At 34.8% G+C, this 15,597-nt stretch overlaps 2 protein-coding genes across 22 annotated transcripts in view; one reads left to right on the top strand and one right to left on the bottom strand.

Annotated features, from left to right (window-relative positions):
• LOC131525559 (ribonuclease inhibitor-like) overlaps positions 1-15,597 on the bottom strand; it is a 214,923-nt gene that overhangs the window by 86,602 nt on the left and 112,724 nt on the right. The gene's annotated exons all lie outside the window — the stretch shown is intronic.
• The window catches only part of LOC131525557 (NLR family CARD domain-containing protein 3-like), a 185,625-nt gene that overhangs the window by 38,291 nt on the left and 131,737 nt on the right, over positions 1-15,597 (top strand). For 15 of the 21 annotated variants that reach the window (XR_009267247.1, XM_058753331.1, XM_058753336.1 and 12 more), the window contains one exon: positions 1,513-1,686. The exons of 5 other annotated variants lie outside the window; for them this stretch is intronic. Coding sequence is in view for 14 of the 16 variants with exons in the window: in XM_058753331.1 (XP_058609314.1) it covers positions 1,513-1,686 (174 nt within the window). In the remaining 2 variants the exon portion in view is untranslated. Of the gene's footprint in view, positions 1-1,512; positions 1,687-2,668; positions 2,820-15,597 lie in introns of all 21 variants that reach the window. One more of the 21 variants, XR_009267248.1, reaches the window with a different exon arrangement.

The following is a 15,597-nucleotide window of genomic DNA, read 5'->3' on the forward strand; positions in this document are numbered from 1 at the left end:
TATTGTATCGGGGCCCCATACCTGGAGTTTGCTTAGGGCCCCCAGATCGCTAAGTCCGCCCCTGTGTGTGTGTGTGTGTGTGTGTCACAGAGAGAGAATAAGACAATCAACATGAATGGAAGTTAGTCTTTCACAAAACATAGCTAACTTAGGGACATCATAACTAGCCACCATACACGGTCTTAAATATATCCAGTGTTTATCGGGTTGTTTGTCAGTAACAATGGTCGGCGGGGAAACACAGTGTTCTGTGTGTAGTTACAGTAAATGAACTAAACGAAGCCTTGACGCAAATAATTTGCCTCGATTATTTTTTTTGTGATCGAGTTACTTGAGAAATCGTTTCAGCCCTAATACTACGATATTAAATTTGAATTTATTTACGTCTTTTAACCAGATCTGTCTATTTCTGACTTACACATACTGCATTAATTTTTTTTTTTTTTTTTTTTACAAAATTTGTTTTTTAATGTATTAATTTATCTAGAAATAATATTTTAGGCTTTGCCAGTGCTTAAAGGCTGACAACTAGAGATTCATGAAATTTTAAGCATGTTAAGAGCCTCAAAAACACCTGAAAAGAGTATTAAGGTTTGAAATGTTTGACATGACAGGTTTGACAAAATCAGCCACGTCTTGACGTCATTCTGACCAAGTTTGAAGAGTTTTGGGTGAACAAAAGAGGATGATTTCAAAGCATTTTGTAAGTGACACTTAAAGGGATAGTTTACACAAAAATGATAATTCTGTCATAATTTACTCACTGTGTGTTTTATCAAACTTGTATGAGTTTCTTTCTTCAGTTGAACACAAAAGAAGATATTTTGAATAATGTTGGTAACCAAACATTTACTGGTAGCCATTTAATTCAATAATATGGACAAAAATACTATAAAAGTCAATAACTACCAGCAATTGTTTGGTTACCAACATTCTTCAGAATATCTTCTTTTGTGTTCAACAGAAGAAAGAAACTCGAGTAGATTTGGAACAACTTGAAGGTGAGTAAATGCTGACAGAATTGTCATTTTTGGGTGAATTATCCCTTTAAACAGATCAAGACACTGATGCAAAGTGGAGTCTGACTGCTAAATAAATAATAAAGGACATGAAACATTGATTTAAATGGTAATTATCTTAAGTAAGCTCATAAAGTATATGAAATAAAACTAGCACAGCTGTATAAGAAATATGTAGCCAGGGACAACAGTAATAAAAGTAATAAAAATAATAATCATTATCCATAATACTTACTGATTCATATCTTATAGCATTTTTCAGTGTGTTTTTATGTCTTATACAGATGTGTTGTTAACTTTGTGGTACTCACATAAAGAGATTACATTCTGACATTGATATTGAAATGAATCTCCTCAAGCACCCCATAGAAGTGCATCTGAACCTCAGACTGGATCTGTTCATCATGTGGTTTCTCTCTGATTGTGAAGTTGCTGCTTCTCTGAGCTGTAGATCCTGAACTGAGAGACTGAAGAGTGTGATTGTTCTCTACAGGTTGAGTTATTGTGGCGTCACAGATGAAGGTTGTGCTGCTCTGGCTTCAGCTGTGAGATCAAACCCCTCTCACCTGAGAGAACTGGATCTGTCTGGACATAAACTAGGAGCGTCAGGAGTGAATCTGCTCTCTGATGGACTGAAGGATCCTCGCTGTAAACTGGAGAAACTCTGGTAAGATTATATAAATCTGTCAGCATCCTCCTAAATTTTTCTGCTTTGTTGAGTATGAACTAAATGAAAACCAAAACTGTATCATAAAGAAAGTGTTCTGTCAGTTAATTGAAAATGATGTTGTTTTAATCTTCATTACATTCTTTCCAAAGTTTTTCACACAATTTTAAAATACTTACGATATTATAGGATGAGGGGATGATCTAAAAACAGCTGCTTTATATCATATTTTCTATGATATTGAAACGAACCCCTCGAACCACACGTAGAAGCAGGTCTGAACTGTTAGATTTCGCTGTGTTTGGCTCAGCAGTCATTGAGTAGCTCGTCAGTGTATTAGATTTCTCCATTACATTAAATAAATAAGTTTGACCAAAGTTTTGTTGGAAAAATAATTTATTGGTTAATTAAAGGTAGGATTGTAGCACAGTTCTTCAGTGGTGATGTTAACTCTCAGTCTTCAAAGAATCTTAAATCCTTCTGAAACTTGGTTTATTCATCTGCAGATTGGTTTGGTCGCGTGTGACAAAAATGTGATCGAGGTGCCAGCAGAAGTGCACATTAACATTGCTAGACCCCTTTTCTCGTCTACATCACATTTTTTATAATTTGAGCGAACAGTGCGACTTAACCCTCTGGGGTCTGAGGTCATTTTGGGGCCCTTGAGATGTTTTGACATGCCCTGATATTTGTGCTTATTTCAGCTACTTAAAACATACTATTGACCAACATGTAATTTTTTTTGTATTCAGCACAAACTGTGCTACAATAATATGTGACCAAGATGGATGTGCATGTTTGCATTTTTTAGAAAAAAAATATTATGCGTGGTTAGTAAGTTTTGGGAAAAAAAATGTAGCTGAAATAAGGCCTTAAAACCCACACTAAATAGTTCTGAATAAGACTTTTGAGTAATCAGTCTTGTAGGCTAGAATATTTACTTCAAAATTATGTGAAAATCATTCTGCTTACTCATTCACAGAAAACAATAAATTGATTTAAAATTTTCAAGACGTGTTTTGTGATCGAGGGTCTATATGCGAGGGAGCAGCAGTGAGTCTCACCTGAGAGACAAAGGGCCCTCCCCTAATGGCCCCTAATGGCCCATCAGTGTGACTGTGACTGTGAGGCAGGTAAGAAAGAATGTGAGGAGATAAAAAAAAAGGTTTTTTTAAATTATTTGTATTTTATTTACAACACAGTATAATCAAAACATACATAATGAAGGTCAAAGACACATTATTGTGCACACTGATCTAACCACAGAGATGTGAACAGACTGTGAGCCATTCCTGCAACAGATTCTGTTCAACAAGTGAAACAAGTAAATCATACCTGATATTTACGTGTGTTATTTAAGTGTTTCTACTTCTTTCCATGGATTCAAGAAGAAAAAAAACAATCAGTAGAAAAGGAGCTTGTTTTGACATAGAATATCAGTGTAGTTGAACATCTGATGTTGGTGCAGCACTCTCAGAGAAAAACAGTTTGAAGAGACATCGGGATACATCTGGTGCTGGTATCTGATTCAAAATACAAACAAAAAAACATTTGTGAGCATGTTAATATCAGGAACATCTGTATATATATGTTTTGTAGCCATAGACTCACACATGCTTTGTACTATCATAAAAAAAAAGAGAAAGAAATCTTATATCTGAGAAACTAATTATTATTGTTTAGCACGTTATTAAAATCTATTTCTGAACAGAGCAGGCTATTAATAATAAACATGTACTAAACATACTTAGACTCGTAGCATTCATCATGTTGTCGTTTGGGAAAAACCCAACTAGTAAAATGTGTTTAAGTTTATGTCACAATAAAACATTAACTAATGCAAAAAAAGAAACATTACTTACTCATCAGATTGCTCTCCTCTACTGGATGAAATCGTGTTCTTCTTTCGAGGGAAATCCTGCTTTTACTCAGCGCGTCTTCATCCAGAAACAAACAGTAGCCGCGATGAGGTTCTCCTCTTTGTTTGTGTTGTTGGGCGTTTGCACGTGGCTATTTACATATGAACAGCGCGAGCGCGGGGTCACATTAGAGATAATGAGTCAGACGGGACAGATTGAACATCGTGTTGATTTCATACAGATTACTTCATCACAGAATGTTTGTTTTCGATAAGACTTGCTTCATGTCAAAGTAGACACTTCAATCTTTCTATAGATATAACTCCCATGTCTGTGTGCTGAGTATTCGCTGAGTTACAGTTCATTTTAGTGACGCGTTTCTAAAAACAGTTCGCGGAGACGGAGAAGACAGAGAGCGGATCCTGTTTGTTTTATTATTTTTCCAAAAGCACAAAGTTGTGTTGTTATTGTGAGTGTACCCAAAAAAAAGTAGACACTTAACAGTTTCGATTGATGTATAACACTTATTTGTGTGACCAAAATCAACAGAGTATTTTTAGTGTCTTTTGCACTGATCTAAAAAAAAAACGAGTTGGTCTCGCCGGCGAGACAGCCGACCCCAGAGAGTTAAAGGCAACATTGACTGCAAAGATGTGGAAAGAACCTCTATTTAAGCGTTTCAAAGAATATTGTAGGATATATGGATTCATGTACATTCACTTCACTATTTCAGAAGTTTATGAAACTAAAGTTTTTTTAAAGTTTTTTTTTGAGAGTTTTGTTTTATAAATTATGATGAATGAAATATGTAAGGAATAATTGACGACGGACCTTTGGATTATTAGAAAAATAATGCACACCCGAGGTGGTGATGCGGTCACGACGTGAAGCGGAGTTATATACCGTTACATCTCGGGTGTGCATTATTTTTCTAATAATCCAACGGACCGAAGTCAATTATTCCACTTATACTGCGGTTGCCACACCTCAAGACATCGATCAGATGATATATTTCAAGGCATTCGTCGTTATTTCTACTTATATCACTATTGTGAGTAGGATTATTTTTTCCGCATCTCATCCAACGCCTCTGTTGCTAATTCCAAAACGTAATTTTTAACCTAGCAACGGAGGCTTGAGCCGTTGATAGCAGACATGCAGTTAATACAGTTAATAACTAAGTTATGAGAGAGAGAGAGAGAGAGAGAGAGGTTACCTCTGTGCGTCTCTCAATAGCGTTCGGCAGCAATGTCTCTAGTTATAGTGAAACTTAGTTCCTTTTGTTCACGAACAGAGCCGTTGTTGTTACCTCGCTTGTGAGAAGTCGTGTAGTTTTTAAGTTGTTAAACTACTGATAAAATCCTCAGAGTAGCGCTAACAACATTAGCGTGATGTATGCTAGTGTGTGTGCAAACTATAACTGTTATGTGTGTGCGGTCTGTGAGGGAGAGAGAGTGGGAGAGAGAGAGTATGTGAGTAGTAAATAGGGAGTACATTTTGACAAAATGATTTATGACCCTTGATTTATGTCTTTTCCCCTCCCCCACACGGCCCACCCACATAGCGACCACCCAGGTCATGTTGACCCCTTGACCCCGTTAATGCGTTCCAGATGTGTGGAAATCGGAGAAGCGTGAAATTCCTACGTCATCCGGGGATGAGATATGTTGTTTGTACAAGTGTAAAACCATAAATAAGCTGTCAATTATTGTTTTGAAGATTTTATGCTCAACCGGTGGGGGTTTGCCCATCTGTGGACCACGTGGCAGCGGTATCTGGTTGCATTCCGAGGTCTGGTGTGTTATGGACTCTTTCCCTCTTTCTATGGGAGATGTATGTAAAAGGATAAACAGATTACATTTTAACAGGTCAGTTTTAAGACAAGCATATATTCTGATGACTGTATAAAATGTAATTAAATAACACTCCTAATAATGAATTGGGAATTAATTAAAACCCTCTTACATTTTTTTCTTCAAGAGAAAAAATATTTCCTCCGCTTGCAAGCATTACCATTCTATGAATGAGAGGTTTACAAAAAATTGTGTTTAGTTTAAGTTGGAAAAAGTTCTCTCACGCTCTTTATCTCTCTATATCTCTGAAAAATATATTGAATTTAAGGGTAAAAGCAGAATAAATAAACAATTTTAACAGGTCAGTTTTGAGACAGACATATATTCTGATGACTGTATAAAATAACACTCCTAATAATGAATTGGGAATGAATTAAAACCCTCTTACATTTTTCCAAGAGAAAAACATTTCCTCCTCTCGCAAGGAACCCCATTCTTCAAATGAGAGGTTTACCAAAAAATTTGTGTTTAGTTGGAAAAAGGCATCTGTCTCCACCCTCACGCTCTTTCTCTCTATCTATGGAAAAAGATAATGGTTTTAAGGGTAAAAGCAGAATAAATAAACAATTTTAAGACTCAAGCAACGCTCACACATATATTCTGTTGGTTGTATAAAAAGAATTTAAATAACAATAAAATCCATCTAAATAAATGAAAAGATAAAGTAAGTCAGTCTCAAGTTAATCGTGTTTAACATCTAACACTGTGAATGGTTAATACATATTTAGCAGCGAGTGCACCTGTGTTATCATCTTCTCCAAGTAAGAAGGGCATTTTCTCAGCATCATTAAGTTCAGTAATTGATGGGATCAGGGCTTCAAATCTGGGGAGAAATGTTTCCCTCACATTGTGATATTTAGGACACATCAGCAGAAAGTGTTTCTCGTTCTCTATTTGCTGTAGATCACAGTGTCTACAGATCCTCTGCTCGCTCTGTCCATGTTTGGCTGTGTCTTCTCTCTCTATTTCTAAATCATGGTTACTTCATCTGCATTTGGAGAGGATTTGTCTTTCTTTAAATGGTTTAATCAATAAATAATTGGCAAATTTAGTGGTTCTGTTTAGGGTTGAGTAGCATTGGAGTTTATTTTGAAGGTCAAAGTGTATTTTTAGAGATTCATCATGAGTATCTTTCAGATTTTGCCAATTTCTTTAATAATGTCTTTGGGGTTGTAGCTGTAGTCGGTGAGGAGCTGGGTTTATGGACGAGCTGAAGAGCGAGCGTGTTCAGAGGATGAGGTTCTGCTGAGGTTTCATTGGCGAGGAGGGCTTAATATCGGACTGAATCAGGATCAGATCGATGGAGGTGATGCCAGAACTGAACACATCTCTTCTGGATCTCAATCTTCAGCGGGTATAAGCCTAATTCAGCTCAGCAGGCATCATTGGACGTACCTCTATGGACCCTTAAAATGTTTTTGATCATCTCTAGTTGTAGTTTTTCTATTGATGTTTTACCCCATTTTTAAAATGTATTATTGGTCCCTAAATTTCACTCCCGTACAGTAGAATTTGTTTAATGATTGCGTGATATAATTTATTCCATGTTTTAGTTGTTAGTTTTAATTGACCAAACCGTGATTTGATGGCATAAAATGTCCTCCGGGCCTTCTCATTCAAGGCCTTCACAGCCAGTCTCTCTCTCTCTCTCTCTCTCTCTCTCTCACACGCACGCGTGCGCATTCATTCGTCCCGAGTCGTATTCTCTTGAGATGAAAATAAATAAACTGTGCGATCACACACAATATAAAACAAAGCAAAACATCGACACTAGTTTTAGGTAACAAAAATTTTATAATGAGGAACCAGCAACGTCGAAATAAGTAAAGGGTGAAAAAATTAATATTTTAACAGGCAAACGGTAAGGGCTATCGGGGCCCTGACATGTTCGGTCTTGTTTTATGGAGTCTTTCCATAGACATTTCAATTCCATTCATTTATTTGTATAGCTTTTCACAAAACAAATTGTTGCAAAGCAGTTTCTACACTGTAAAAAATAAAAGTTGAGTTAACTTAAAAAAATAAAGCAACCAGCTGCAAAGCTTTTTTGAGTTTACTGAACTTCAGGCCTATAGGCTTACAGTGCTGTAAAAAAAAAAAAAAGAAGTTGAGCCAACTTAAAATTTTAAGGCAACAAACTTCAGCAGATTTTTGAGTTTTCTCAACTTGTTGTTTTAAGTTCATACAACAGAAATGTGAGAATCTCCCACAAAAAACAAGTTGAGCAAACTCAAAAATCTGCTGAAGCTGGTAAAAATGTTTTGTAAGTTCGCTCAACACTGTAAAAAATGTGTTGTTGTTTCAACTTAAAAAGTAAGTGTTCGTGCTGCCTTAAAATGTCAAGTTTTGTGAACTTAAATTGTGAAGTTGTTTTAACTAAGAATAAAGCTGAATAGACTAAAATGCAATGAACAATATCACTTTAAAATTTAAAATGACAAGTTCACTGTAAAACCCGACTAGTCACGTTAACTCAAACCGTTTGGGTAAACCAATTCCTTTGGCTTAAACCATGTAAGTTTTAAAACTTGCAGTTAAGTAATTAAGTGATTAATTAAGTGCTGATTGAGCATTAGTGATGAACACCTGCTGTTAACAAACAGAATCACTGACAGAAAGAGAAACACAAGAACAACAACTGACTTTAGACACATGCTTAGATGAAATCAACTGAAATAAAATACATTAAATCTCAAGATCTGATTAAACAACCCCACAAACAGCATCACCAGCTCCACTTATTAATAACCAGACTGACTTTATTTCTGTCAGACATCTACAGAAGATCTTATGGAGAATTAACTAAGGTTTAGATGTTGATTTATCGTTTCATTTGAAGTAACCATGTTAGAGATCAGTGTCTGCTTTAGTTGGGCTCTTGACCCTTGACTTCTGTGTTAACTGTTTTTCCCCTGGCTGTTGTAACCATGTGTTCTTCCAACATATTAGTTACAAATCAAAAGCTTAGAAAATAATCAGTAGTTGGTTGTTATTTGTTTATAATGAAGATCATTTGTTAGTGATCTGATCTCATTTTAGCGTAAACATGGACATGTTGTGTGTCTAATCTCTGACTCAATGGATGTTGTATTGATTATAGTAAAAGTGATTCTAAGAGCCACTGGTTCTGCGACAGTCAGTTGATATAAAGGACTTTCCAAGCAGTTTGTCCACAAAAAAAGTTTTAATCTATGGGCGCAATTAGACTCACACAGACATCAAGAATCAGCTTGTGAACCTCAACAATGGTGACTATTACATTTTTTTTTACATTTTAAATCATGCTGCAATGCATGCTGGGTACTAGCATAGTACAAAACTCATCCATGGATCCCAGCATGCATTGCAGCATGATTAAAAATGTAATAGTCACCATTGTTGAGGTTCACAAGCTGACTCTTGATGTCTGTGTGAATCTATTTGCTCCCATGGATTAAAACTTTTTTTGTGGACAAACTGCTTGGAAAGTCCTTTATATCAACTGACTGTCGCAGAACCAGTGGCTCTTAGAATCACTTTTACTATAATCAATACAACATCCATTGAGTCAGAGATTAGACACACAAACACATCCACGTTAACGCTAAAATGAGATCAGTTCACTAACAAATGATCGTCATTTTAAACAAATAACAACCAACTACTGATTATTTTCTCTAGGCTTTTGATTTGTAACAAATATGTTGGAAGAACACATGGTTACAACAGCCAGAGAAAAAGAGGAAACAGGACAGCTAACACAGAAGTCAAGGGTCAAGAGACCAACTAAAGCAGACACTGATCTCTAACATGGTTACTTCAAATGAAACGATAAATCATCTAAACCTTAGTTAATTCTCAATAAGATCTTCTGTAGATGTCTGACAGAAATAAAGTCAGTCTGGTTATTAATAAGTGGAGCTGGTGATGCTGTTTGTGGGGTTGTTTAATCAGATCTTGAGATTTAATGTATTTTATTTCAGTTGATTTCATCTAAGCATGTGTCTAAAGTCAGTTGTTGTTCTTGTGTTTCTCTTTCTGTCAGTGATTCTGTTTGTTAACAGCAGGTGTTCATCACTAATGCTCAATCAGCACTTAATTAATCACTTAATTACTTAACTGCAAGTTTTAAAACTTACATGGTTTAAGCCAAAGGGAATTGGTTTACCCAAACGATTTGAGTTAACGTGACTAGTCGGGTTTTACAGTGAACTTGTCATTTTAAATTTTTATAGTGATATTGTTCATTGCACTTTAGTCTATTCAGCTTTATTCTTAGTTAAAACAACTTCACAATTTAAGTTCACAAAACGTAAATGATGTTTATTGCACTTGTTTTTGTAAGTCCTGTCAACTTTATTGTCAGTTAAGACAACTTCACAATTTAAGTCCACATAACTTGACATTTTAAGGCATTTTAAGTTTGTTGCCTTAAAAATTTAAGTTGGCTCAACTTTCTTTCTTTTTAACAGTGTAGGCCTGAAGTTCAGTAAACTCAAAAAGCTTTGCAGCTGGTTGCTTCATTTTTTAAGTTAACTCAACTTTTATTTTTACAGTGTACATTATATTTAGAACCTTTAATATTTATATTACATCCCTAAACCTACCCATCACAGTAAACTTTTTTATTTTTTATTTTTCTTATAAAAAAAAGTTATGCTCGTGGGTACAATTATTTGGAGTATTACTACATTCCATAGACAAAATTATTTTGTACGCCTACCAAAATTCAACCATTTTTAATAAAATATATTTTTTTAAGCGATCTGAATTATGAGGACTCAAGAAGTTTCATCATAAACCACATTGTCATATCAGTGTAATACCTATGTCATTATACAATTTGTATCATGATAAGTCATATAAACAAGCACGCACTTAAAAATTTCAAGCTAAAGAGACTTATCTCTATTTTAATGAATATGGTAATAAATAATTATATGTGTCATAACAAACATGCTACTGAAGCAAATCATTTATCATACATTTTAAAGTATTCAACAATTAATTAAGTTCACTGAACTTATAAAACACATAATTCTCTTCTTTTAAAGAAGGTGGTAAAAAAATAAATAAATGTGATTATAAATAACATACTGTATAAAAATAACCATTTAGTTTTACATTATTCTGGGAGCGATGTTGACCATTGTCCGAATGGGAGGTTGAAGTAGGGAAAAGCTCCTCTGTCCCCTTTCTCACCCCCACCCTCTTTGTTTCTCTCGCTCTCTCTTTCACACGCACACACACGAACGAGCGTGCTCATGTTGGCTTTTATGTTTTCTGGGGATTTTGAACTGTACAAACTGTACACATACCCATCACACACAATGTTCTGCATATGCTTTACTTTTTTATTAAATATTGTTTTAAGCAATCTGAATTATGACAATTCAAGAAATTTCATTATAAATCACATCTACATTATTATATCAGTGTAGCTTCCATGACACTATACAAATTTGAGTTCTGATAAATCATATAAACAAGCACGCACATACATAAACATTTCAAGCTAAAGAGAGACTTATCTCTATTTTAAATAATATGGTAATAAAATGTATAGGACACCATAGTAACATGTTACTGAAGCAAATCATTTATAATACATTTAAACATGTATTTAGCATTTATTTAAGTTTATTGACCTTATAAAACACATCATTCTCTTCTTTTAGAGAAGATGGTACACTCTCAGAAATAAAGGTACAGAAGCTGTCACTGGGGCTGTACCCTTTCAAAAAGGTACACGTTTGTACCTAAAGGGTCCATTTTGGTACTTTAAAAGTACATATTAGCAGAGGCGGACAATCCAGGGGTCAGAAAGTAAAAGTCCTGCCATATTTTTGTTCCACCCATGAACTCTGCAGCTGATTTCACCAGAGGAGGAACCAAGTCATTCCTTTCAAGTCACAAGCAAGTCTGTGATTCACTTGCTTGAGTCACAAGCAAGTGATTCTGTTTGTTAACAGCAGGTGTTCATCACTAATGCTCAATCAGCACTTAATTAATCACTTAATTACTTAACTGCAAGTTTTAAAACTTACATGGTTTAAGCCAAAGGGAATTGGTTTACCCAAACGATTTGAGTTAACGTGACTAGTCGGGTTTTACAGTGAACTTGTCATCTTAAATTTTTATAGTGATATTGTTCATTGCACTTTAGTCTATTCAGCTTTATTCTTAGTTAAAACAACTTCACAATTTAAGTTCACAAAACGTAAATGATGTTTATTGCACTTGTTTTTGTAAGTCCTGTCAACTTTATTGTCAGTTAAGACAACTTCACAATTTAAGTCCACATAACTTGACATTTTAAGGCATTTTAAGTTTGTTGCCTTAAAAATTTAAGTTGGCTCAACTTTCTTTCTTTTTTAACAGTGTAGGCCTGAAGTTCAGTAAACTCAAAAAAGCTTTGCAGCTGGTTGCTTCATTTTTTTTAGTTAACTCAACTTTTTATTTTTTACAGTGTACATTATATTTAGAACCTTTAATATTTATATTACATCCCCTAAACCTACCCATCACAGTAAACTTTTTTATTTTTTATTTTTCTTATAAAAAAAAGTTATGCTCGTGGGTACAATTATTTGGAGTATTACTACATTCCATAGACAAAATTATTTTGTACGCCTACCAAAATTCAACCATTTTTAATAAAATATATTTTTTTAAGCGATCTGAATTATGAGGACTCAAGAAGTTTCATCATAAACCACATTGTCATATCAGTGTAATACCTATGTCATTATACAATTTGTATCATGATAAGTCATATAAACAAGCACGCACTTAAACATTTCAAGCTAAAGAGACTTATCTCTATAAAAAAAAAAGTTTTAATCTATGGGAGCAATTAGATTCACACAGACATCAAGAGTCAGCTTGTGAACCTCAACAATGGTGACTATTACATTTTTTTTTTTTTTAATCATGCTGCAATGCATGCTGGGATCCATGGATGAGTTTTGTACTATGCTAGTACCCAGCATGCATTGCAGCATGATTTAAAATGTAAAAAAAAATGTAATAGTCACCATTGTTGAGGTTCACAAGCTGATTCTTGATGTCTGTGTGAGTCTAATTGCTCCCATAGATTAAAACTTTTTTTGTGGACAAACTGCTTGGAAAGTCCTTTATATCAACTGACTGTCGCAGAACCAGTGGCTCTTAGAATCACTTTTACTATAATCAATACAACATCCATTGAGTCAGAGATTAGACACACAATATGTCCATGTTTACGCTAAAATTAGATCAGATCACTAACAAATGATCTTCATTATAAACAAATAACAACCAACTACTGATTATTTTCTCTAAGCTTTTGATTTGTAACTAATATGTTGGAAGAACACATGGTTACAACAGCCAGGGGAAAAAAAACAGTTAACACAGAAGTCAAGGGTCAAGAGCCCAACTAAAGCAGACACTGATCTCTAACATGGTTACTTCAAATGAAACGATAAATCAACATCTAAACCTTAGTTAATTCTCCATAAGATCTTCTGTAGATGTCTGACAGAAATAAAGTCAGTCTGGTTATTAATAAGTGGAGCTGGTGATGCTGTTTGTGGGGTTGTTTAATCAGATCTTGAGATTTAATGTATTTTATTTCAGTTGATTTCATCTAAGCATGTGTCTAAAGTCAGTTGTTGTTCTTGTGTTTCTCTTTCTGTCAGTGATTCTGTTTGTTAACAGCAGGTGTTCATCACTAATGCTCAATCAGCACTTAATTAATCACTTAATTACTTAACTGCAAGTTTTAAAACTTACATGGTTTAAGCCAAAGGGAATTGGTTTACCCAAACGGTTTGAGTTAACGTGACTAGTCGGGTTTTACAGTGAACTTGTCATTTTAAATTTTTAAAGTGATATTGTTCATTGCATTTTAGTCTATTCAGCTTTATTCTTAGTTAAAACAACTTCACAATTTAAGTTCACAAAACTTGACATTTTAAGGCAGCACGAACACTTACTTTTTTAAGTTGAAACAACAACACATTTTTTTTACAGTGTTGAGCGAACTTACAAAAACATTTTTTACCAGCTTCAGCAGATTTTTGAGTTTGCTCAACTTGTTTTTTGTGGGAGATTCTCACATTTCTGTTGTATGAACTTAAAACAACAAGTTGAGAAAACTCAAAAATCTGCTGAAGTTTGTTGCCTTAAAATTTTAAGTTGGCTCAACTTCTTTTTTTTTTTTTTACAGCACTGTAAGCCTATAGGCCTGAAGTTCAGTAAACTCAAAAAAGCTTTGCAGCTGGTTGCTTTATTTTTTTAAGTTAACTCAACTTTTATTTTTTACAGTGTAGAAACTGCTTTGCAACAATTTGTTTTGTGAAAAGCTATACAAATAAATGAATGGAATTGAAATGTCTATGGAAAGACTCCATAAAACAAGACCGAACATGTCAGGGCCCCGATAGCCCTTACCGTTTGCCTGTTAAAATATTAATTTTTTCACCCTTTACTTATTTCGACGTTGCTGGTTCCTCATTATAAAATTTTTGTTACCTAAAACTAGTGTCGATATTTTGCTTTGTTTTATATTGTGTGTGATCGCACAGTTTATTTATTTTCATCTCAAGAGAATACGACTCGGGACGAATGAATGCGCACGCGTGCGTGTGAGAGAGAGAGAGAGAGAGAGAGAGACTGGCTGTGAAGGCCTTGAATGAGAAGGCCCGGAGGACATTTTATGCCATCAAATCACGGTTTGGTCAATTAAAACTAACAACTAAAACATGGAATAAATTATATCACGCAATCATTAAACAAATTCTACTGTACGGGAGTGAAATTTGGGGACCAATAATACATTTTAAAAATGGGGTAAAACATCAATAGAAAAACTACAACTAGAGATGATCAAAAACATTTTAAGGGTCCATAGAGGTACGTCCAATGATGCCTGCTGAGCTGAATTAGGCTTATACCCGCTGAAGATTGAGATCCAGAAGAGATGTGTTTAGTTCTGGCATCACCTCCATCGATTTGATCCTGATTCAGTCCGATATTAAGCCCTCCTCGCCAATGAAACCTCAGCAGAACCTCATCCTCTGAACACGCTCGCTCTTCAGCTCGTCCATAAACCCAGCTCCTCACCGACTACAGCTACAACCCCAAAGACATTATTAAAGAAATTGGCAAAATCTGAAAGATACTCATGATGAATCTCTAAAAATACACTTTGACCTTCAAAATAAACTCCAATGCTACTCAACCCTAAACAGAACCACTAAATTTGCCAATTATTTATTGATTAAACCATTTAAAGAAAGACAAATCCTCTCCAAATGCAGATGAAGTAACCATGATTTAGAAATAGAGAGAGAAGACACAGCCAAACATGGACAGAGCGAGAGCAGAGGATCTGTAGACACTGTGATCTACAGCAAATAGAGAACGAGAAACACTTTCTGCTGATGTGTCCTAAATATCACAATGTGAGGGAAACATTTCTCCCCAGATTTGAAGCCCTGATCCCATCAATTACTGAACTTAATGATACTGAGAAAATGCCCTTCTTACTTGGAGAAGATGATAACACAGGTGCACTCGCTGCTAAATATGTATTAACCATTCACAGTGTTAGATGTTAAACACGATTAACTTGAGACTGACTTACTTTATCTTTTCATTTATTTAGATGGATTTTATTGTTATTTAAATTCTTTTTATACAACCAACAGAATATATGTGTGAGCGTTGCTTGAGTCTTAAAATTGTTTATTTATTCTGCTTTTACCCTTAAAACCATTATCTTTTTCCATAGATAGAGAGAAAGAGCGTGAGGGTGGAGACAGATGCCTTTTTCCAACTAAACACAAATTTTTTGGTAAACCTCTCATTTGAAGAATGGGGTTCCTTGTGAGAGGAGGAAATGTTTTTCTCTTGGAAAAATGTAAGAGGGTTTTAATTCATTCCCAATTCATTATTAGGAGTGCTATTTTATACAGTCATCAGAATATATGTCTGTCTCAAAACTGACCTGTTAAAATTGTTTATTCATTCTGCTTTTACCCTTAAATTCAATATATTTTTCAGAGATATAGAGAGATAAAGAGCGTGAGAGAACTTTTTCCAACTTAAACTAAACACAATTTTTTGTAAACCTCTCATTCATAGAATGGTAATGCTTGCAAGCGGAGGAAATATTTTTTCTCTTGAAGAAAAAAATGTAAGAGGGTTTTAATTCATTCCCAATTCATTATTAG

Source organism: Onychostoma macrolepis, chromosome 19 (assembly GCF_012432095.1).
Source record: "Onychostoma macrolepis isolate SWU-2019 chromosome 19, ASM1243209v1, whole genome shotgun sequence".
Classification (NCBI taxonomy): domain Eukaryota; kingdom Metazoa; phylum Chordata; class Actinopteri; order Cypriniformes; family Cyprinidae; genus Onychostoma; species Onychostoma macrolepis.